Source organism: Danio rerio, chromosome 5 (genome assembly GCF_049306965.1).
Source record: "Danio rerio strain Tuebingen ecotype United States chromosome 5, GRCz12tu, whole genome shotgun sequence".
Taxonomy (NCBI): Eukaryota; Metazoa; Chordata; class Actinopteri; order Cypriniformes; family Danionidae; genus Danio; species Danio rerio.
In genome coordinates this window covers 2543127-2567500 of record NC_133180.1, presented here as the reverse complement: position 1 = coordinate 2567500, position 24374 = coordinate 2543127, and the positions used below count along the sequence as shown (strand labels likewise).

Genomic DNA, 24374 nt, shown 5'->3' with positions numbered 1-24374 from the left:
ATGACATGCGAACAAAATGATGACGGTTGGCCACGCCTACTGGTATCTTTCTTTGAGTTCTTCATAATCCTATGGGTGATGTCACGGATACTACGTCCATATCTTTTACAGTCTGTGGTTTTCCTCCACTGTACTCCAAATAAAAGCCAGAAACGTTTGCACAGGCCAATCTAAAGGATTAATGCTGACAACTGATGATCAACAGTAAAAATGACCAGTCGAGAATGCATGATTATCTGCTGTCATGGCTTTACAATCAATAAATGTGATTATAATGGAAGTCAATGGGGCAAAAACAGCACCAACATCACCAAAGGGGGGGGTCAATCTGAACAGTACACAAGGGTTAACATCTATATTCTGTTCACACACACACACACACCAAGCTTTCCAGCTCTATTTCTGTCTGTTGTTTCAGACAGTGGAGGAGATCGAGGGCGCTCTGGGTCATGATTTTTACCCCAGTCTGTGTGAGGAGCGTGTGCGCTGGGAGAAAGAGCTGGCCGGCCTGCGGGACGAGAACGAGAGTCTGACAGCGATGCTCTGCAGTAAAGAAGAGGATCTGAACCGCACTAAAGCCAGCCTGAACGCCATCCGAGAGGAGCGAGACCGCCTGCGCAGACGCGTGAGTTATGCTAACACCAAAACACACCAGAGATTACATGCAAACCTCAACATGAAAAAACTATTCACTGTTAAGTGAGTTTGAGTTCCAGTGGTCAATGATGATGATAATAAATAAAAACAATACTCTCCAGATTTTAGTTATATATATTATAACTATAAACTATATATTATTATATATATATATATACATATATTATATTATTATTATTAAATAAATACTTCATTCATTCATTGTGTTTTCAGCTTAGTCCCTTTATTAATCTGGTGTCGCCACAGCGGAATGAACCGCCAACTTATCCCTTCCAGCTGCAACCCAAAACTGCAAACCCACGCCAACACAGGGAGAACATGCAAACTCACAGAAATGAAAACTGACCCAGCCGAGGCTCGAACCAGCGACCTTGTTGCTGTGAGGCGATTTTGCTACCCACTGCGCTAACGTGCTGCCCCAAAAAATGTATGAAATACATTTAAAAATATAAAAAAAACGCCTAATAAATAAATAAAATGTTTTATGCTATTTAATAATATATATTTTATAATTTTTTTTATTATCTCGTTATAGATTGTTAGTGTTTTGATATCCAATATGTTGCACAGCATCCTCAAAATACACAAATAAACACATAAATAAAAACAATAATATAATAATAATAAATTATCTATAAATAAATAAATGTTTTATACTAATTTAAAAAATATACTTTATAAGTGTAAAAACTGAACGCTTCACTAGCGAGAAAACAGTTAAACAAAGCATCTGCAGCACGTCAGCAATACACTGAAGCCCCCCGAGGTGAAGAAAATAATCATTTGTGGATAATTTTTATCCTGTTTAATATAATATAGTAATAGTTTTCATCTGTAAAGATATTTGTGTGTTGCTGATCTTACTGTGTGTATTCAGCAGTGTGTAAGTGTTTGGACCTGCATAGGCGCATAAATAACACACTCTGCTGGACTTTAGAGCAGCTCTTCGTTGGTCGATGGTGCTGTTGGTCTATTTCAGTTCCTCAAATTAACAATCCGCCTTAACACACCTTTTTTATACACCAGCACACCTATGAGTCCATAGAGTGGCACAAACGAATCTGCTCATTAAACAACATGATGCAAAAACGGGGAAATGACAGTTGCGCTGGTCTGAAAATAGCAACAAATCACGCCAAACCCATCTTGCGCCGGCTGCATGACCGGGCCCTTTATGATAAATCACTTTTTGTATCATTTACTATGAGTTATATAAGGGATAATGTCCTTCCAGTCGTCTGCTATGTAAATCAATCCAGACAGGTTTATCAGCAGATCTTGTGTAAGCCTGAAGACTTTTATTCTGTAATAAGAACTGGCTGGATGTGCATTATCAGGACTGCTGGCTATAAGAGTAAACTACTAGACACAAAACATTGATCTGGGCTGTACTATTCTAATGGCCCTTTAGTTTAATGTAAAGCTCGTATAGAGAAGATCTGAATGTGCTTGTGATGCTGTCTGTTGCGCTATTGTTCAGATGTGCTCTCTAGGCACATTTCATTTGCTTTAGCGTGCTGATCAGTTTTGATGGAGTTTGTGTTCGCCTCTTTCTGATGTATTTGCACTGTGAGTCCATTAGCTCTTAACAAAGAGTCAAAACGTCAATACTGCAGAGTGTGTGTGCTCAATAATGCACACAAGAGTGTGTGTGTGAGAGAGAGTAGAATGATGACAGCAGTGACATTAAAGTGGTAAACAGACCTGTTTTTCTTACACACACACTAAATACACACAGATGTATACATGCAAACCTACATTTACACAAGCACAGATATACACACACACACACACACCAATACTTTTACACATACACATGTACACATACAACCACACACACGAACATGTACATTTGCACACAGACAAACGCACACATACATTAACACACTTACACACAAACAAGTATACATATACACACAAAAACCCACACACATAAACATTCGTGCATTTACACACACACACACGCATGCACACTTTCAAGCACACATATTAACATACACAAACACATAAACACACATTTACTAAAACATACATGTACGTATACACACACATATATTTACACACACACACACACAAACCCACATGCATGCACACATATTAACATACACACAAACCTACATACACACTCATATAAACACACACGCATACACTAACAAACAACTACACACGTTTGCACAAACACACACACCCACACTTATATATATATATATATATATATATATATATATATATATATATATATATATATATATATATATATATATATATATATATATATATATATACATACACACACATACATACACACACACACATTTACACAAACATACATGTACGTATACACACACCCCACATACACACTCATATAAACACATTCACAGAAACATACACAACTACACACACATATATTTACACAAACACACATACACACACTTATATACACTCACATATAATCACACACGTTTACACAAACATACATTTATGCATATGCACACACACTCAACCAACCACACACACATATATATTTACACTAACACACAAACCTAAATGCATGCACACACAAACAGGCACACATATTAACATACACACAAATCCACATACACACTCATCTGAACACACATATTTACACTAACAAACAACTACACACACATATATTTATACACACACAAACAACCACACATACATATATAGACACACACACACACACACACATGTATATTTACACAAACATGCATGCACAAACTTACATGTATGCTTTTACATACCAGCACGCATATTAACATACACACATATAAACACACACATTTACACAAACACACACACTTATATACACACACACACATACATATTTATTTATACACACACATACACGCACACACAAACAAGCACACATATTAACATACACACAAACCCACACACACACACATATAAACTCACACACATTCACACAAACATACACAAACAACCGCACACATATTTACACACAAACCCACATACACACTCATATAAACACACACTTACACAAACATACACATACGCATACACAAACACACATTTGTATACACACACACACACAAACATATGCATACACAAACAAACACACACACACACACATTTAAACACATACACACACACACACACATATACTCACACACATTTACACAAACATGCACATATGCATACACGCACAACCACACACGCACACACACATACATACACACACACATATATATATATATATATATATATATATATATATATATATATATATATATATATATATGTGTGTGTGTGTGCGTATGTATGTGTGTGGTTGTGCGTGTATATATATATATATATATATATATATATATATATATATATATATATATATATATTTATATAGTTACACAAACACACAGAAACAAGCACACACACAAACTGCCATGCACACTCAAAAATCTACACAACCCCACACACATACATACACACACACACACACATACACTCAAACACAGCAGACCGTCCTTAATCAAACAAGCCTCTGCCGCAGAGCAGTCATTACTCTGTGCTGCACATCTGTACTCCAGCGGCTGTGTTTAAATATAGATCAACTGCACACACACGGACTCTCTTTACCCAGTTTAACCCTAAAAACACACTGTATCATACCTAATGTACATCACACACACACACACACACACACACACACACACACACACACACACACACTCACTGGCCACTTTATTAGGTACACCTGACTAGTACCATGTTGGACCCCTTTTGTCTTCAGATCTGTCTTAATCCTTCATGGCGTAGATTCAACAAGCTACTGGAAATATTCCTCAGAGATTTTGCTCCATATTGTCATGATAGCATCACACAGTTGCTGCAGATTTGTCGGCTGCACATCCATGATGCCAATCTCCCGTTCCACCACATCCCAAAGCTGCTCTATTGGATTGAGTTACTGTTGCCTTTCTATCAGCTGGAACCAGTCTGGCCATCCTCCTCTGACCTTTGGCATCAACAAGGCATTTGCGCCCACAGAACTGCCGCTCACTGGATATTTCCTCTTTGTCGGAGCATTCTCTGTAAACCCTAGAGATGGTTGTGCGTGAAAATCCCAGTAGATCAGCAGTTTCTGAAATACCCAGAGCAGCCCGTCTGGCAGCAACAACCATGCCACGTTCAGAGTCACTTAAATCCCCATTCTGATGCTCGCTTTGACCTGCAGCAGATTGTCTTGACCATGTCTACATGCATTGAGTTGCTGATTAGTACTTAGCATAAAAAACAGTTAAACAGGTGTACCTAATAAAGTGGCCGGTTAGTGTATTTCAGAAAACTTAAGGTTATTAGTTACCATACATTTTTTATTCACTAATAGAAATGATCTGATATCTAATTAGTAACTAATAGGCTTTAAAACTGATATAAAACACACAACACGCCTTAAGAACTAATATTAAGTGAACTGTGTGTGTTTGATGATGGTATTGCTCATGCTGTTGTGTCCTCTGTCAGGCTTCAGAGGGTTACTGCATGCCAACGTCTCTGCAGAATCTGTGCGGATCGATGAGCTGCTGCTTTTAGACTCAGCCTGTAATCTAATCTGACCGTCTGAAGCCGTTAGCACGCTAACATGATTAGCCGGAGATGCATGCAGTGAAAAGGCCAAAGGTTTTTTTTTTTTTAGAAACAGCAGGTCGCGTTCAGCACACACATTTATCATTCATCAGATCTGACCCGTGCACCACTGTCGATTCTGATGCACATACAGCTACACACACACACACACACACACATATACACACATACACATGCAGATGTACAGTGCTCAGCGTAAATGAGTACATACTCTTCAAATTTCTCAGTGCATTGCACCAGACCCCAGTAAGTGGTTTCGTTTGAAAGTGTAGAATCTATATTTTATGCTCATATGCATCACTTTGGTGTTTATTCTACTGTACGAAAGTTATTTACTCTTAAATACACAGTATTTTGGATACCCGAGCTGGGTATTGAACATTGGTTCATTTTCATATTTTTCATATGACACATGTACAAGTTATAGCTCAAATGAAAGCTCTTGCCCGTGCTCATACGGTTCTAGCGTTCTCTTTACTGAATTATATTCACATATCAAACAGTTGCCGAATGAATCGCGGTGTTTCCATGGTGGAGAAGTGAAAACAATACATTTATGATCAATAAGCAGCCCCAGATAGCACAGACAGCTGTCATCTCTGACCTTATGCTGTGCGCTTCAGGGCCATTTCTCCTCTGTTTTTGAGGTGATATGCATAAGTAATCCTTTTATATGTCTGATGTGGTCCAAACACAGTGAATTATGTTTGATCAAACAAAAGAATAGTGAAATATGAAAACAATGATCGCTCCCTGTGGCTTGTACAGCTCCTCTCATCAGTTGGAATACAATAACTCTTGCATAGATTATGGTGGAGACATTTTTATTTTTTCCTATGATTACAGACATGTGCAGGAACCACCAACATTAATTACAGCACGCTAGACCACACACAACCTAAAGGGGACACTTTCAATTTAGAGTTTATAAAAAAAAAATACAAAAAGCACCTCTTTTTTAACGTGTTTATTATAATGTACTTTATAATAATATAATAATGTAATTTATTAATATGTACCTACTGGAACCAGCAGGAAGCCAAGATTCTGACCGAAATCAGTCAAGTTTGGTAAAGGAGAAATCATGGTTTGGGGTTACATTCAGTATTGGGGACATTTGTGCTGCCCATTACGTTACAAACCACAGGAGAGGGACAATTCTCCAGCAGGATAGCGCTCCTGCTCATACTTCAGCCTCCACATCAAAGCTCCTGAAAGCAGAGAAGGTCAAGCTGCTCCAGGATTGGCCAGTCCAGACAACAGACATGAACATTATTAAGACAGTGTCTTTTTAGGCTAATTGCAAATAGCGCACCTAGTTGGAATAAGCTGTTCACGGTTTGCGCTCATCAATGCCTGATTGACAGAGACAACATGAGTAAAGAGCAAATCAACATTACAGCATGAGTGGCGTACCTCGTATCGCACATAGCAACATCTTCTGACGTGATTGATCATCAACCCAGTTCGAATCCACCATCTGCTGAACTCGTGCTACTTTTTTTCTCCCCATTTATTATCCGATTGGAAATTTTTTTTTTTTTTTACATGAAGGAAACATTTTTAAAAAATAAGGCAGATGTGATATAGAGCCCTATCATACACCCGGCGCAGTGTGGCGCAAGGCGCGGTGCAATACTTGTTTGGTAGTTTCAGCTTAGCGCAAGAGTGGTTTTGAGGCGTTGCGCTACGCTGTTTAAATAGCAAATGCATTAGCGCTCATTTGTGCGCCCATAGGTGTTCTGCTCTAAAAAGGAAGGCGTTTTGAGGCGGACCGCTGGCACGTTGCTATTTTGAGAAACTATAGTAGATTTTTAATTAGACCAAAACTAACCCGGTCTAAACTCCAGCGCAGAGTTGCACCTCACTTACACACTGCTTAATACACACAAGAGAGCAATAGGCAAATATCTTTACATATGAAAACATTAAATATTAAGGATATATATAGGATATAATAAGAATAGATATATGATATAAATATAAAGGATTAAAATATTACAAAACATATTATTTTCTAGCCTACATAAATATGAAAAATCACTGCTTTTATGTCTTCTTCATCTCGGGAGGCTTTTTCAGTTCATTCATAACAATTTGCTTTTGTATAATGTTATTATTATTAGCAGTATTATTTATTATATCCATATTTATATTTGTTTTATTGAAAACAAGCTTAGATTTGCCCACCAGCAGGTTTTAGACCATATGGGGCACAGCATGTGTTTTAGGATATAACTCAGGTTTTTGAGCACACTTCATTATTATTGATCATTTATTCGTTTGCTGGAAATTAGAACTGAATTTAGAAATAGTTTTGAAACAAATATTTGCGCTTAACAAACTAAATTAATTATTTATAGGCTAATTGATGTCTGTGCGTAAAGGTTTCCCTATCCAAGAGCGAAAGTGAAAGTATATCCATTATCTCTCATTCTCACGCAGTAGATGCTCTGTTTAACAGTTTTCTGTTAAAACACTGTGAACTGTTTGCTTGTGAAATGCTCAGTTTTTCCACTTAGACTTACTTTGCGTCCTGTAAATAGCGAATGCGCTCTTGGCGCGACGCAGCTGACTCTTAAAGGGAATGGGAGATGAGACTCTGATTGGTTTATTCTCAAAACACACCTATAACTCATTAAGAAAATAAACTCAACCCTTTTAGACCATGCGCCACGGCGCAAGGCAGATTTCCCGTCCTTACATTAGCAAAAATGCGTTCTGACACGCCCTGAAAGTGTTTGCGCCCTGCGTTTTGCGCTCTGCTCATGGACCGTCAAAATAGAGCCCATAAAGTCACAAGTGTCTCGTGGGTATTTAATAATGTTTAGCCTTAATAAAGGTGCCTCCCTCTCTGTAAAAACTATATTGCTCAGACAACTGTATTTCCTCTGAGCAAAAAAATTCGCTATGACATATTAATATTATTATTATATTTAAATTGTCTTTCGTTAACTAAACAGAATACTGTAATTGGTCAAGCGCGGAAACGTCAGTTTGGTAATAACCCACACTAAACTGAGCGGACTGTAGTGTACTGTTAGTATTTATATAGATCAAAAATGAGTGGACAAGTGGATTTAGCAAACGCGAGAGAAAGAGGAGAGGAGGCATTTTTATTGAGGCATTTTCCATACACACCTTCTTCAAACAGACCCATGATCAGGAGAATGAGGGTACAGAAGAATACGTTATGGTCAAGTTAGATGAGTAAGCTAGCATTAACCAGGCGGAGGAGGCTAACAGCAGCGCAGCGCGGACTGGATTCATTGTGTGAGAGAGACAGACAGTAAAAAGAGAGAGAGAGAGAGAGAGAGAGGCCCTGAAGAGGAGAGAGACCGGAGAGAAGAGGTATAGTGTGTGTGATTTCAGATACTTTTAGATTTAAAATCAAGTTGATCTATGCTGTTTGCCTACTTTCATCACGAGGAGAGAGACAGTAAATAAAACTGCATTGGGAAAGCATTGTGTGTTATATGCCATGCCAATAATATGCTCTATAAGTTTGTAAACGCAATACATTAACATACCCTTATAAAAAAATATATATATATACAGCGGGGAAAATAAGTATTTGACACATCAGCATTTTTATCAGTAAGGGGATTTCTAAGTGGGCTACTGACACAAAATTCCTACCAGATGTAGCCATCAAGCCAAATATTGAATTCATACAAAGAAATCAGAACATTTAAGTATACAAGTTGAGTCATAATAAATAAAGTGAAATGACACAGGGAATAAGTATTGAACACATGAAGATAACAAGGTGCAAAATGGCATAGAAAGTCAGGAGATCTGTCAGTATTGAGAGAAAAACCCTGCTCCCTATCAGTACTAATTGATATCAGCTGCTTTAGTCCTAATTGATGGCCTATAAAGGCTTCTCATTACTCAGGAGGCACACAGGAAAGACTTCATGATGGGTAAAAACAAAGAACTCTCTCAAGATCTGCGTAGTCTTATCGTTGAAAAGCATTTTGATGGGAATGGTTATAGGCGCATTTCCAGAATGCTGAATGTTCCTGTGAGCACTGTGGGGGCTATTATCCGGAAATGGAAAAAGCATAAGTTCACCATAAACCGGCCACGATCAGGTGCTCCACGTAAGATCCCTGTCCGAGGAGTCCAAAGAATAATCAGGAGAGTTCTCCAAGAGCCAAGAACCACTCGGGCAGAACTTCAGGAAGACCTCGCATCAGCGGGTACTATTGTTTCAAAGAAAACTATAAGCAATGCACTGAACCACCATGGCATCCATGCACGCTCACCACGCAAGACTCCATTGCTGAACAAAAAGCATGTTGAGGCCCGGTTAAAGTTTGCGAAACAGCATTTGGAGAAGCCTGTGGATTATTGGGAAACTATAGTATGGTCAGATGAAAGCAAAATTGAACTTTTTGGCAGTCATTCTACACATCATGTTTGGAGAAGAAATGGCACTGCCCACCACCCCAAGAACACTATACCAACAGTTAAGTTTGGGGGTGGAAGCATCATGGTTTGGGGCTGCTTTTCAGCAAGGGGTACTGGCAGACTTCATATTATTGAAGGTAGGATGAATGGAGAAATGTACCGGGACATTCTGGATAAAAATCTGCTGCCATCTACCAGAAAGCTGAAAATGAAAAGAGGGTGGACATTTCAGCAAGACAATGATCCCAAACACAAGGCCAAGGAAACAATGAAGTGGTTTCAAAGAAAGAAAATGAAGTTGCTTGAATGGCCCAGTCAATCACCTGACCTAAATCCCATAGAAAATCTATGGAGAGAACTGAAGATCAAAGTTCATAAAAGAGGCCCAAGGAACCTTCAAGATTTAAAGACCGTTTGTGTGGAAGAATGGGCCAGAATCACTCCTGAGCAATGCAGACGACTGGTCTCTCCATACAAGAGGCGTCTAGAAGCTGTGATCACCAACAAAGGCTTTTCTACAAAGTATTAAGTAAAGTGTGTTCAATACTTATTCCCTGTGTCATTTCACTTTATTTATTATGACTCAACTTGTATACTTAAATGTTCTGATTTCTTTGTATGAATTCAATATTTGGCTTGATGGCTACATCTGGTAGGAATTTTGTGTCAGTAGCCCACTTAGAAATCCCCTTACTGATAAAAATGCTGATGTGTCAAATACTTATTTTCCCTGCTGTATATATATATATATATATATATATATATATATATATATATATATATATATATATATTAGGGATGTAACGGTATCAGAATTTCACGGTACGGTAATACCTCGGTATGAATGGCACGGTACGGTATTTATTGAATAATTTACAGGAAAAACAAAACTAATGAAAAGACTCGAAAAAAGTGCCAAATGTGTTTATTTACCTCAGCACTGAACATATCAATGACATACAAATCAGCCATCTATCTGTAAGTTTCAAACAGGAACTTCAATTTTTCAATTTTAATAACAAAAAACTTTTAAACCATATAAATAAAATAAAGTTTCAATTTAGTATTGTTGAAAACTCATCACATTCAACATTTAATCACTCACTCACTTAGATAGAGATGGGTTTTAAGGAAAATTATCATATAATTATAATCTGGTAAAAGCTGGGATCTCTGGGCATTATAATGTCCCCTGCAACAGAAAAAACCCCTCTCATTTGGGACTGAGGTTTCTGGGACAGAGAGATATGATTTAGCCAAGGTGGACAGCAGTGGGTAACGTTGTGCATTGTCTTTCCACCACTTGAGAGGACAAACCATGAGTGAGATAGAGGTCTCTGTGCGGGACAAGTCAATGTCTGCATCAATCTAACAAGTGTGCTGTGTTCTGCAGTCCCCATGACTGTTTTAGTCGTATTCCCTGACTTATATTTCACCACAGTCTGGCAGTGCCTGCATACGGTTTTTGTCTTTGTCTGTCACCTTTTCTCCTTTCTCGTATCTTTTTAGAAAGAAACCGAAATGCTTCCACACATCCGATTTAAACTCCGCTTTAGGTTCGATCATTTACAGCTCTTTTTCTTCCCCGCTACTAGCAACACACTCCATTTCCACATTACTGGATCTGTAGCGACACCAGACCGCAAAGGATGATGGCCACGCCTGGGCTGATGGGAATTGTAGTTCCCGCTACCTCCCGTTCACTTCATTCGCCTGAGCAAACTTTTCTCAGAAATATAGTTTTATTGAGTCATGCGCCTACGCTAATATTGAAGAAAATCACTATTGTGGTATGACGGTATTTACAATATTGTTACATACCTAATATATAATAATATATATAATAATACCTAATATATATATAATATATATATAATACCTAATATATAATAATAACCTAATATATAATATATATATAATATATATATATATATGTGTCACGGTCGGTGAGGGGAAAAGGAGCGAGGACTCAGGTGCAGCAATAATGGGTTTTTATTAATTATAAAATGAAAACAAAAAGGCAAAACAAACAACCCCGAGGGGGAAAAACTCTAATAAAACAAATAAATGAACAAACAAACTTGACTGGCTGGACAAGACAGGGCTAGACACAACAGGACAGGAAACTTTCGACGACGAACTGGCAAAGGACTGAAAACATGAGGGGGATTATAAAGCAAAAAGTAAATTGACACACAGGTGAACACAATTAACTAATGATGGGTTAACAAGGAGGGTGGGACTAGACAATAGACGGGAGAGCGCATGACACAGAGAGACAATACAAGCCATGCGCTCACATAACACAACACTGAAGCACACGACAAAAGCACGTGACCACAATGTAAACACAGAGCCACGTGCTTTGACAAAAGACGCAAGACACGAGCACACGATGAATGAAAACACTCACCGTGAGCTCACACACGCAGCGTGCATGCTTCATCCCAGCGCCGACCAAAACCGAAACCAACAAGACTGAGACGCTGGGAATGAAACACCAAGCTGCTGACAGACGAAAACACAAACACGAGTACAAGAGCGCACGCGTCTGAGGGACGCAGAGCGCGCGCGCGGCCGCGTCAAGCAGGAGCGCGCACACTCTACGTACACCCACGACGGCGCGCGCGCACACAGAGACAGAAACAGGACCAGACATGAGAAGTGTCAGAGCTCTGCCACCAAAACAAGAATTTTCAAGACCAAAGTGGCAGAACCCTGACATATATGCATATATATGTATATATATATATATATATATATGAGTGTGTGTGTGTGTGTGTGTGTGTTTGTGTGTGTGTGTGTGTGTATATATATATATATATATATATATATATATATRTATATATATATRTGTGTGTGTGTGTGTGTGTGTGTGTGTGTATATATATATATATTAGGGTTGGGCATCTAAGCTATAATGCCGATCCGATACGCATCTCGATACAAAGAATACGATCCGATATATTAGCGATACATTTGTGACATATTGCGATGCAACACGATACGATTCACACCCATATCACGATACAATGCGATAATTCAGCACTAACTAATTAGATCAAGTTTATGAGATGATGTGAAAGAGGATGCTGTGCCATTGAATGAGTTTGATTATTTATTAACCAAGTAAAACCAAGACTTTTTTTACAAACTGGCTTTTCTCTCAGAGCCAGAGTGTTAGTTTACAGTAGAGGGCCATTTTAGAACATATAGCACATATTATTTAAGTATTTTCAAGATAAACAGAATGTTTAAGTGCAATATATATTAAAAAATATGTATATATTTGCACTCTTTCAACATAAATAAATTTAGCATTGCACAACAAGAATTGTGATTTAACTTTTCAACTATGAAAACAAGTTTTACAAAGATATATTTTGCCACTGAATATTCAAAACTTAAGGTTGTGAACTAGCAGTGTTATGCTGCTTTGAAACATCACTGTCACTGTAAACAACAGGCTAATAAAAATATAACAAACCAGCAATCTTCTTGCTGTGAGGTGGTCAAACTACCCACTGTGCCACCGTGACACCCATTATTTTTATCATTATTATTATTATTAATATTATTATTATTATTATTAAATAAAAATTAACAGGAGGAGGTGTTTAAAACCTTCGTTCTCCGTGACACTAGGCTGAATATCTTTGCAGATGAGCAATGCAATAGCATTCGTTATTGGCGTAGAGCGAGCAGAACTGTTGCGCATGGAGAAAACTTTCAATGCTTTTCTCACCACTTTTGGAGCTGGTTGAAGCAGTGCGAAAGCCGGGGATGCAGGAACACTGGAAGATGCTTTCACAACAACACCGTGACGCCGCTTCAAGTGAGATATCAGATTACTCGTACTGCCCGCGTATTTTACAGATGCGCGGCACATTTTGCAAATTGCATCTGTCATGTCATGTCGTCCATCCTTAAATCCATAATGTTGCTTGCCATACTTTAGATTTAAAACTCAGTGGGGAATAAAATGTTTGTTTTGCTTCTCGCGCTTTCTGAGGGCGCTTCACTAGCTTCATCCGCACACCTGATACACTGAGTTGTAGTGTAAGTGTACACATCCGCAAATCCATTGCTAAGGCTTACTTTATGTAGGTCGATTAAATTATGCGCCCAAAACAGGTTGACAACACTTGTTAATAAATAAAAAATACATTCTATATTAAAAATATAAGCTGTATCTCGGAAAAATCGATGCATCTCGCAAAAACCGATGCATCTCGATTTGCTTCCAAAATTTCATTCGTCCTCTGCTGCTCTACCGATGCACTCGCATCGTGCACGCGCATGACCGCATATCGATACATATCGGTTAATCTTCCCATCCCTAATATATATATGTATGTATATATATATATATATATATATATATATATATATATATATATATATATATATATATATATATATATATATATATATATATATATGTATATATATATGTATATATTAGTACATTATATAAAGTACTGTTTAGGTGAACTTGAACAAGTATTCTAAAAAACATGAATTTTCACTAGTTTTATTAGCATTTTTATTCAACGCTTTAAAGAATAAGTTAAATCTTTGTAGACTATAAATACATATGTAATATATATCATTTATTTAAATGTGTGGGCAACAAATTATAGATTCATTTTATTTAAAAATTATTTTATTACTCTTAATTTTTAATTCAACTATAAGGGTGCGGCCAGGTAGGGGGCCCTACAAGACAATGTGCCCAGAGGCCCCTGGGTTCTTATCTGGGCCTGTTGATAGATTTATCATCATTAGTTTAGTTTCATTACATTATATATATAAATGTTGATTACACACACATGTTTGTTTATGATTAACTAATGCGAGCATGATCAGATCTACAGATTTTCTGCAGTATTGTATAATCATGAGGAAAGAGTGAGCTCTGTGTGTGTGTGTGTGTGTGTATCAGTGAAATAATAATAATACTGTGAGCTGTAGAAGTGTGTGAGGTGCTCCAGATTCACATTCAGTCCTTTATTTGTCCTTTGGCAGCTTTTCCACTGGCAGGAGAAGCTTTATTTGCCTTGAAAAATAATTCACAATCACTGCCAACTGTAGACACACACACATTTATACACACGCTTGCACACATGCTCGCTCACACACACACAGGTGACCCAACAGAAGCCTGCTGTTTTTCTAATGTTTACTAAAATAACAAAAAAATGTCCTTGAAACTCAGTAGTTGGACAGATAATGGCAATATTTATTTCTTTATTGAGGTTAAACGTCTTTATAAAGAGCATATAAACTGACTAGTAGACTTGAACAAAACAAAATATAATTATTATTATTATTTAATTTTCCAGTGCTGGGTTGCAGCTGTAAGGGTATCTGCTGCGTGAAACATATGCTGGATGAGTTGGTGGTTCATTCCGCTGTGGCAACCCCTGATTAATAAAGGGACTAAATTGACAAGAAAATGAATGAATGAATATTATTTAATATTGTTTGTTGCATGTTCTGTGTCTTGATTAAGATAGTAGTCTTTTTTTTATTTGACATATGTATTTGTTTAGTGTCTTCAGCAAGAGTTTAGTAATTCTAGTGTCTAAACCAGGGGTCTCAAACTCAATTTACCTGGGGGCCGCAGGAGGCAAAGTCTGGGTGAGGCTGGGCTGCATAAGGGATTTCACAAAAAAAAGTCCTCAAATGTCATTATTAACAGTTTTAATTATTTCTTCTGAACATGAAGTGTCCTGAACATTAAGAGAACATTGAGTGAAGATTATGAACAGTTCTTCTGAACATGGCATCTTTTGCCTACTTCTTGCTGCCAGAGACTTGACAGCGCTTCTTCTCACAAATCTGAACCACATTTGGCTTTAAGCAGTTGAGACCCTCAGTATGGCATGGGGGAACTCACTCAAAACTTCCATTCCCTCACCTCACCTAAAAAAAGGCGTATATATGTATAAATAAAACACCCCCACCCCACTCCAGTCACATCAGTCTGTACCAGTCTGTATCTACCTATAATATATATGAGATGCAGGCTGTAGCTAGGTAGGTGGCAGGCTGCAGATAGGTAGCTAAGTGGCAGGCAGGGGCGGGAACAGCTTACCTTGGTTCTGGCCGGCGCGAGTTCCCTCCTAACACTTCCCGCCCGTCACAGCGTCTAACAAAGGGGCGGGGTGCGTGGTGACGTCACCGGCATCCCCGCCCCTTTGTTTACACGGCGGGCGGGGAATGCCAGTGACCGCTGTGTACGGATAGAATCAGCGGAGCGGGGAGCGCTCTGAGAAAATATTGCACTGAGGGCCGCAAATGGCCCGCGGGCCACGAGTTTGAGACCCCTGGTCTACATAATCTAATAGTGTATAATAGTAAATAAGGCTCATTTTATTCAGGGACAGGGTCCTAACGAAGAGCATAGTGTATTATATTATTAGCGTATTATTTTAGAATAATAAAAGATCTTCATATTTAGGTTAAGTATTTGTTTATATATATCTTATTGTGTGTGTGTGTGTGTGTGTGTGTGTGTGTGTGTGTGTGTGTGTGTGTGTGTGTGTGTGTGTGTGTGTGTGTGTGTGTGTGTGTGTGTGTGTGTGTGTGTGTGTGTGTGTGTGCGTGCGTGTGCGTGAGAGAAAGAGAAAGAGAACTGTTTGTGTGTGTGTAAATGTGTGTGTGTGAGAGAGAGAGAAAGGTGAGTGCGCGTGCGTGCGTGTCTGTGCGTATGAGCAAGCATGTGTTTGTGTGTGTGTGTGGTGTATTTGAATGAGTGTGTGTGATGTTCTGCTGTCTGTAATAGAGCTGAACTGAAGCCACATCAATGTAAGCATCTGCTCCTCTGATCTATGAGTGCACACTGTCTTATTGCCTTGTGTGTGTGTGTGTAGGTGCGAGAGATGCAGACTCGTCTCCAAAGTGTTCAACCCGGCGCTCCGCCCAGTCCAGGTCGTCTGACTCCTGCTGGACGCCCCATAAACCCCAGCACTGGAGAACTCAGCACCAGCAGCAGCAGCAACGACATCCCCATCGCCAAAGTACACACTAACTGATCACACACACATACACACACATGATCACACACACTGATCACACACACATACACTGTAGCATTGATTTTTGTTTCATGTCATCTTACTTTATTTTACTTTACTTTGCCTTTTTTATTTTATTTTTTTATATTTTATATTTATTTTATTAAATTAAATTTTATTTATTTTATTAAACTTTATTTTATTTATTTTAATTTGTTTTATTTTATTAAATTTTATTTTAATTTATTTTATTTTATTACATTTTATTTAATTTTATTTATTTAATGTATTTTATTTATTAATTTTAAATTATTTTATTTAATTACATTTTATATTATTTACCCATTTATTCAATAGGTTGAGTGTCTTGATCAAAGGCTTAGTACTGACAGCACATTTTATTCAATTTATTATAATTTTAATTTATTTATAATTTTATTTCTTGTTTTTATGTTTAATTTATTTAATCTATATTATTTTAATTGCATTTTTTTATTTTAATTTCAAAACTAAAATAGTTATAATAATGACTTTTTATTCAACGTTTTTCAATTTATTTTCAGATAATTTTGTACTTTTTGAAGTTTTGATAGAAGAACATACTATTCATAAGAGATATTAACTTGTTTTTATTCATCTATTTATTTATTAATTTATTAATTTATTGATTTATGTGTGTTAAAATGAGCATACCACTAATAGGTTTTATTTATTTTGCTTGTCTTTTGTTTGTTTGACTTATGTCAAGTGTCTTTATGAGGAACATCATAGTGAAAGCTTAATTAATGTCATTAATTTTAATCATATTTTCTTTAATTAATTACAGAATTCTGTGTGTGTTGTAGGTTGCGGAGCGAGTGAAACTGTCCAAAACCCGCTCAGAGTCTCTACCGACAGAGAGATCCATCCTAGGCTCTGAGATCAGCAGCATCGGGGTAAAGAGAAATAAACACTACTGTACTCAGGGCTGGACTTGATTTCCTGCAGAATTAATTTGCACTATGACGTGGGAAACGCCTTTTTGCATTAGGCTTTCTCTCATTAATAATGTGAAGTATTCCTTTCAGTTCGCTGCTGTTTAAAAACAGTGATGCTGGTGCTAAACTGAGGCTCGGATTGGCTGTAGCCCAGTCAGAATATTGAACAGCCCATAAGGGTGATCAGGTGATTTTCCCAGGACAGTCCCTTATTTCGGCACTACCGTGAGAACCGTCAAGTCAGATGTAGGCTAATCAAACTCATCGTAGAACAAAACATAAAATTCAAGCAGTCTTCACCATTGAGACACTTGTACATGCAGTAGCAGAAGCTGGGACAGGCGGAATCATGCTGGGCCACATCACGGTTACAGCTGTACAATCCCTCCATCACACAATATAACCCAGATGGGTGAAAACAAATTTAAATACACGAACAGTTATCAAAATCTCCATCATTGCAGAGTATCTATCTCAAGGAAATACACTCAGTTATGCTTTACAGTAAGTCAACTGAACTAGTCAGAAAGCAAACTTCTATTTTATGAATGTTTACTTTGCCCTTTTTATGAAAACGACAGTAATAATATGGAGCAATGAAATATCAGCGCTGGCTTTCATCACACTATAACTGAGGCAAAAATTAAAAATAACACAAGGATGCTGCTAGCCGCATTCTGTAACTCAGAAGATCACAGTTTTTGGCTATCAGCAGTATGGCTTTTAAAGATATCCTCCTATTATTAGGGGTTTATAGTCAGCTAAAGTTCTAAGGTGAACCCCTGTTTAAAGTGTTGATTATAAAGCACTAATTTAGGAAGTATTACAAATGTTGTTTTTGTTTTGCTGATTTTTGTAGCCTGTTTGAACTTTAAAGTTCATATTATGTCATTACTTGATTTTGTATACTAGCAGGCCTACAGAAAAATTATATAATAATCAAATATAAATCACGTGCGTGCATGCTTGCATGCGTGTGTGTTCCTACAGGTGTCCAGTAATGTGGCAGAACATCTGGCACATTCTCTGCAGGATTGCTCTAATATCCAGGAGATTTTCCAGACCCTTTACTCTCACGGATCCGCCATCTCCGAGAGCAAGATCCGAGAGTTTGAGGTGGAGACGGAGAGACTCAACAGGTCAGAGGAATTATGGGAACAAGAAATACCATCAAATAAAGCTAACTAGAAATAACAATGTAAATATAAATAGAATAATAAAGTAATTTATATACGTATACACTCACCGGCCACTTTATTAGGTACACCTGTCCAACTGCCAATTGTTTATCACATTCTGGAAATGTTCACAGTATGTCTGATAATATCTTTTCTTCTGGAGAAAGTCTTATTTGTTTTATTTCGGCCAGAATAAAAGCAGTTTTTGTATTTTTTAAAGATTTGAAAGTCCTTTTTAAACTTTTTTTTTGATGTGTGGTGTGTTGTTTCTGGTTGTTTATGTGTGTGTGTGTGTGTGTGTGTGTGTGTGTGTGTGTGTGTGTGTGTGTGTGTGTGTGTGTGTGTGTGTGTGTGTGTGTGTGTGTGTGTGTGTGTGTGTGTTGCAGTCGTATCGAGCACCTGAAGTCTCAGAATGACCTGCTGACCATCACACTGGAGGAGTGTAAGAGTAACGCTGAGCGGATGAGCATGCTGCTGGGCAAATATGAGTCCAACTCCACTGCACTCAGACTCGCCCTGCAGTACAGGTACACACACACATTCAGCTCAGCTTTCTTTGTCTTATTCTTACTTGCAAAACAAGAAAATAGACAATATTGTGTGCCAAATTCAGCTAAAACCAACTTCCTGTATGCTAAACTGTTGTGTAAAATCTGAATCATGCGCAAACATTCAGGAAAGCGGCACTCTTACATGTGTGATATTACACAACTGCGTCAGATCTTGTAAACACACACACACACACACACTCACTCTTGGCTTATTCTGACTGCATTACAATAGAAAGAATTTACATATCTGCATGGCTAAAACAGCAGTTAGCGTAATACTGTAGACCATGGATATCACACACACCTGGAACACACACACACACACACACAGGTGTTTATGCAAATGACATGTAAATCAGCTCTAATGGACGTGACGCTCCCTGAAGTTGTGACCTTAGTGAATAAATGGGCCTAATTATAATTACTGTCAGATTCTACACGTGATCTCATTTGCATATGCATGAGCAGATAATGAGCTGTTAATGAGACAGGAGAGATCCTTTACATTACTCTTTATTTTCCTGTCAGTGTTTGATTTATCAGGGTTGGGGACCTCACACACACACTCTGTTTTTTTTTTTTTTTTTTTTTACACACATTCTTACACATACACTTATAGTCACACTCACACACACACTTTTATGCACTCTCACATGCACACACACACACACATATAAACTCTCTCTCATACACATAATCTCACACACCACACACACACTCATATATGCACACACTTGAACTCACAAACAGATACACATGAACACATACACAGATGCACACACAAATGCACTCACTTACACACACACACATATACTTATATACACACTCACTTACACACACACACATGTACTCTCTCTCATACAAATAGTCTCACACACCACTCACACACAGATACACACATGTGCACAGAGATACACATGAACACAGACAGACAGACACATATGCTCTCACTTACATACACACACATGCAGAAAGAAACACATATATGCACAGATACACATACAGAGAAACACACACACAGAGACGAACACACTTACAGCATATACTCTCACACATGCACACATATATATTCTCTCTTGTACACATCAAACAAATTACACTTGCGCACACACACACACACACAGATACACATGAACACATGCGCAGATGTACCTACATATACACACACAGATATACACTCACACAAATGCATGCACAGATACACATACACACACACACAACCTGAGACAGATATACAGACACACACACATAGATTCGCTTACATGCATACTCTCTCACTCTCTCTCAATACACACACATTAATACACACAAGCAGACACAAATGCTCACACACACACACACACACACACAAACACGCAAAAAAAGCTGTAACTTTCTAATCTTTAAACTTTCCTATTTTCAGAATAGTAACAGTGAATTAAAATGAAATATTAAATAAAAACTACACAGACAAATAAATTAAATCTGTAATATATTGCTGAAAGATATTAGTAAATCTATTTGTGTAGCAGTAAAACTGTTTAATTTTAATTTGATATTGCTTTCAACCTATGTGGCTGTATATCAGCACTGGTGGGAGGTGTGCGTTGCTCTTAGTCTCCTACCAGTGCTGATATACAGCCACATGGCACTGCTACTCGTGTGATACTGCGTTTATACAACAGTTCGACAGCGTAATCGTGTATATAAAAAAAGAAAATCACACACGGAGAGTCTCTTCTGCATGAGGAACTACTTTCTTCCACCATTCATTCACATCAGCAGCTGACGTCAGAACAGTGGAAACCGTTAAGGCTGATTTATACTTCTGCGTCAAACGCCGGCGTATGCTACGGCGCTGACGCATAGCCCTTTGCCGTGGCCGTCGGCTTCACTGATGTGCACCTCTCAAAAATTGTAACTACACGTCGCAACGACGCATAGCGCAAGCTCTGTGATTGGTCGCTTGGGAGCGCTGACGAGTCTGGGCGGAACCGAGAGCCGTGCGAACGGCGCGAGCTGAACGCAAGCCCAATAGAGCGATTGTTTACAAGTGTGGAGTCCCGTGAAGGAGCTCCGGATGGAAAATTTGTTCTGTGTTTACCTCAGAGTTAAATTTGTTGCACATCCGCCGGTTCCTGCCTCAAAATGAGCGAGTTTGAGCCACTTGTACATCCCGGAAGTGTTCAGGAAAAGCAAAACAGCAGCGAAGAAACTCGACACAGAGGAACATTTACACCTCACTGCCAACTAGCGTTTCGGAAGTGTTAATGCAGACCAACAGAGACAGCAGCAGAAGTATAAATGCACAGCCTTGCGCGTTGCATACGCCGTGAGTTACGCCGGTCACTTGACGCAGAAGTATAAACCAGGCTTAACACATTCACCACCGTCACTGTAGAGCTAGTGTTTGAGTGATTCTCTAGCGTAATGTCTAAAGTGAAGACAAAAACAGCTGATCTTGCTCACAGTTTAAGATTATAAGGCTGAACAGCATGAAATGCCATCAGTCTACAGAGATTTCCCAGTGTTTCTCTGTTGCAATCAGGATTTTACAATAATTAACCCTGAAAAAGCCAAAAGCAAAGCAAACACTAGCAGTTTCTGTGGTATAAATACAGCACTACAACATACACGAGAGAGAGATCCACTTAGACAGTCACTTACCTGTTTTATAATGATTTGATCAGCTGTAGTTTGAAATTTATCTAGAGTTTTTCCTTCTCTAAGCACTTATTATGCGGTCTCTGTCGCCATCCTGTGGAGGAACATCAACCATCTTTGCTCTGCTCAGCATGACAGGTTGATGGCCATCACAGTCACCGTCCTTATAAATAAACTGCATAGCTGCAATCTAAACAACTACATTCTCAACTAAATAAAGCCTCAAAGGTACATGATGTTGTCCAACAGCTGCAATATTTGTCAAACTGTAGTGAGTTTATTGATCTGCTGTTGCTCTATGTGGGCGGAGTAATACACAAGGGTGAAGAGGCTGAACGAGTGCTGATATTGTAGAGTATTGCATGGCTATCAGCCAATTAGATTTGAGAACAAAACAGAACTGTGTGTGTGCGTATGTGTGTGTGTGTCTGTCTGTCTGTGTGTGAGTGTGTGTGTGTGTGTGTATGTATATATAGTTAAAGAGTCAAGTTAAAGAGAAATATGTGAGAAACAATGTGATGAAGATGTTCATGTTGACTCCTGTTATTGATCATGTGCTATTGTTATTGATCTGCTATTGTCAACTCTGTCAGAGCAACAGAGGAGTGATGAAGAGTGTGTGTTTGTGTTTGTGTTTGTGTTTGTGTTTGTGTGTGTGTGTGTGTGTGTGTGTGTGTGTGTGTGTGTGTGTGTGTGTGTGTGTGTGTGTTGCAGTGAGCAGTGTATTGAGGCCTATGAGCTGCTGTTGGCTCTGGCTGAGAGTGAACAGGGTCTGGTGTTGGGTCAGTTCAGAGCAGCTGGAGTCAGTGCTGTGGGTAAGAGAACACACACACACACACACACACACACACCACTAAAGGATGACATATTATAGCAGGGGTCTCAAACTCAAATTGGCTGGGGCCATTTCAGTGACTGACGATACATAGGAGGGCTGCTTTAACATTCAAGCACAAGAAGAAAGTGTAAACCTGATGTAGCTGATGCATCTTAGAGACAACAGACATGATGTTTACATTTCAAGCATTACCTGTCAGCGGTGATAATGCAAATCAGCACGTTTATCTGACAGACATCAGCTGCTGATTTATGTCTGTGGTGGTTGTGTGTATGGCCGAGCGTTAGACACACACTCAGTCGTTTCTACACAGAGTATATGCAGTCGAAGCTGCAGCTGTGTGTTTCTTGTTGTACTTATTGAAGGGGGAGATTAAATTGCTATGAAAATACTACAAATAATCAGCATAATAATTATATCTCAGGGCTCGAAATTAACTTTCTTACTTGGTAGCACCGGTGCTCCCAACTTCAAATATTTAGGAGCACCAGAAAAAATGTAGGAGCACCACCAAAAATGAATGAGCACCGCTGCAAATAGTTTTTAAGGGATTTATTGTATTTTAAAACAACATCAATAAGGACTAACAAAAAACAAAAACAACTGTCTAACTAATGCTGAGATGACATTGATATTTGTGTGCAATAATTCCAAAATGAATGTCTGATAATTGTAGAATATTAATGATGATGAAAATGACAATAATAGTAACAATGAATTACATTTCTAATTATGATACTGCCTTGAATGTGCATGAATGTAGGTTATCTGCTTTATGAAAAATAATTGTATAGTTTGCATCAAACACAAATGAAGCATTGCAGTAAGAGATATTTATTTTGTACTGCTGTTTTTACATGCATTTCGGTTTAATAAATAATAATTCTGCTACAAAACAAACAAAAGATTAGAATAAATAATTCACGTCAATGCTGAAACCTGCAAAACAGTCAATAGTAACTAAATAGAAAAATAATAAACACCTCAAGACAGAATACACAAAAGAAAGTAAGTAAAGTCTCACTTCTATCACTCTTTAAAAGTTTTGGTTTCAGCTTGTGTGATCTTCATTTTTCTGTGTTTGTGGAAAGCAGGCGAGTCAGCCGACCCAATTTATGAGCAGGTTGAGCAGGATTCTAGCGATGACCACTGGCACAATACCCAGGGCCGGCGCGTCCATAGAGGCGACCTAGGCGACCGCCTAGGGCGGCAGTATAGAGAGGGCCCCCCTACCACCTGCGTCCTCAGTTATGTCCGCGACACCTCCCTCACCACCCGCGTCCTCAGATATATTCGTGCATAGACGACAGAATAGAGAGAGCAGCGTCAGCGACACCTCCCTCTCTCCCTCAGCACCGGCACGTCCTCAGTTATTTCCGCGCATAGGGCGGCAGTATAGAGGTCAGCGACACCCGCACGTCCTTAGTTATATCCGCGCATAGGGCGGCAGAATAGAGGTCAGC

General features: G+C 38.5%; 2 protein-coding genes across 15 annotated transcripts in view; one reads left to right on the top strand and one right to left on the bottom strand.

Moving 5' to 3' along the window:
* si:ch73-55i23.1 overlaps positions 1–24374 on the bottom strand; it is a 782803-nt gene that overhangs the window by 202747 nt on the left and 555682 nt on the right. The gene's annotated exons all lie outside the window — the stretch shown is intronic.
* Positions 1–24374, top strand: part of mcc (MCC regulator of WNT signaling pathway) — a 165241-nt gene that overhangs the window by 104556 nt on the left and 36311 nt on the right. For all 14 annotated transcript variants that reach the window (XM_073951781.1, XM_073951783.1, XM_021476719.3 and 11 more), the window contains 6 exons: positions 419–625; positions 16581–16727; positions 17570–17659; positions 18692–18840; positions 19266–19406; positions 22788–22888. In XM_073951781.1, coding sequence (XP_073807882.1) covers positions 419–625; positions 16581–16727; positions 17570–17659; positions 18692–18840; positions 19266–19406; positions 22788–22888 — 835 coding nt within the window. The remainder of the gene's footprint in view (positions 1–418; positions 626–16580; positions 16728–17569; positions 17660–18691; positions 18841–19265; positions 19407–22787; positions 22889–24374) is intronic.